At 48.2% G+C, this 1,380-nt stretch overlaps 1 protein-coding gene across 2 annotated transcripts in view; it reads right to left on the bottom strand.

Moving 5' to 3' along the window:
• tubgcp4 (tubulin gamma complex component 4) overlaps positions 1 to 1,380 on the bottom strand; it is a 14,730-nt gene that overhangs the window by 4,466 nt on the left and 8,884 nt on the right. For both annotated transcript variants that reach the window (XM_008406046.2, XM_008406047.2), the window contains exons 15-17: positions 1,213 to 1,347; positions 659 to 778; positions 455 to 594 (exon numbers count right to left, since the gene is read on the bottom strand). In XM_008406046.2, coding sequence (XP_008404268.1) covers positions 455 to 594; positions 659 to 778; positions 1,213 to 1,347 — 395 coding nt within the window. The remainder of the gene's footprint in view (positions 1 to 454; positions 595 to 658; positions 779 to 1,212; positions 1,348 to 1,380) is intronic.

The raw sequence follows: 1,380 nt of genomic DNA, 5'->3' as shown, positions 1-1,380 counted from the left end.
TCATCATAGGGGTCTTCGGGCTGCACTTTGTCTGGTTCCTCACCTAGGACCTGTCTGCCTTGGGTGACCCTACCAGGGGCATAAAGCCCCAGACAGCTTCTAGGATCATTGGGACACTCAAACCCCTCCACCACGATAAGGTGGCAGCCCAAGGAGAGGTATTAATATTAATGAAAAGATCAAAAGTTCAACCACACCATGTTGCCCAAATCAATCGGGTGTCAAATGTTTGTGCTGCATTTCCTTTTTAAAAATATTTCCTTTTTAAAAATAAATAAATAAAAGGAAAGAGATTAATCTCAAAATTAGATTTTTTTCTAAAAAATTTCTGACATTCTTCTCCAAATTTCTGATTTTCTTGGTAGAAATTTTCTCCCTTTTTGGTTCCCATGTACACTGGCGCTGCGTCGCCGTGGTAATCTGCAGAAGGTTCTGGTTGCAGTGTGGGTCGTACCCGCCCAGCGTGCCGCCGGCCTGTGTGTAGTACTTGTTGTAGTCCAGACGCAGCAGCAGCTGCGCCAGGTCCGAGTTGATCTGATGGTTTCTCACGCTGGACAGGATTTTGAAGAGCAGGGACGACTGGCGCCGGAAGCCCTGAAACGGCACGGCGTCAGCGCCGAGTCGGACCCGCGGCCGGCGCCGGGTGGGCGGGGCTTACCTTCACCAGCAGGTCCAGCTGCTGGGCCGCTCCGCGGTCGTCCAGCGACGCCACGCTCTGCCCCACCAGAGAGCAGAAGCTCTGACACAACTCCAGGATCTCACTCAGACAGTGGAAAACCTGCAGGCGAACGCACTGGAGGTCAGACACCGACTGGACGACCTTTGACCTTCAAATCTAACAAATTAGTGTCAATCAACTCAGCCATGTTTGTGCAGCAAAACTGTTTTGCTTGTGCTGCTTTTGCTTTGAAGATATTAATGAAAGTTTGAATCAAACAAAACGTTTGTGCAGCAAAGATTTTAGTTTGAGCTGCTATTATTTTAAATATGATAATTAAAACACTTCCAGAGGTCATCAGAGGTCAACCATTCCCACTCCAGCCTCACATTTAGCTTTCAAGAATATTCTCAAAAGAAATGCAGCACAAACATTTGACACCCGATTGATTTGGGCAACATGGTGTGGTTGAACTTTTGATCTTTTCATTAATATCTTCAGAACAAAAGCAGCACAAACGACCTTTTTGAGCTGCAGACGTCCGGTAGACGTACCGGCTTGAGCAGGATGAAGGACTGAGCCAGCAGGTTGCTGAGGAAATGATCGTGGGCCAGACGGATGCTCTCAAAGTCTCTGGTGGAGTTGATCTGCTGCAGCAGCTGAGTGAACTGAGACTCCAGGACGTCCACCTGGAGACGACGAGCCGTTAGCATCATTCAAAC

The sequence above is a fragment of the Poecilia reticulata genome, linkage group LG3, assembly GCF_000633615.1.
Source record: "Poecilia reticulata strain Guanapo linkage group LG3, Guppy_female_1.0+MT, whole genome shotgun sequence".
Taxonomy (NCBI): Eukaryota; Metazoa; Chordata; class Actinopteri; order Cyprinodontiformes; family Poeciliidae; genus Poecilia; species Poecilia reticulata.
The sequence above is the reverse complement of the archived record's forward strand: the minus strand, read 5'-3'. Positions and strand labels throughout refer to the sequence as shown.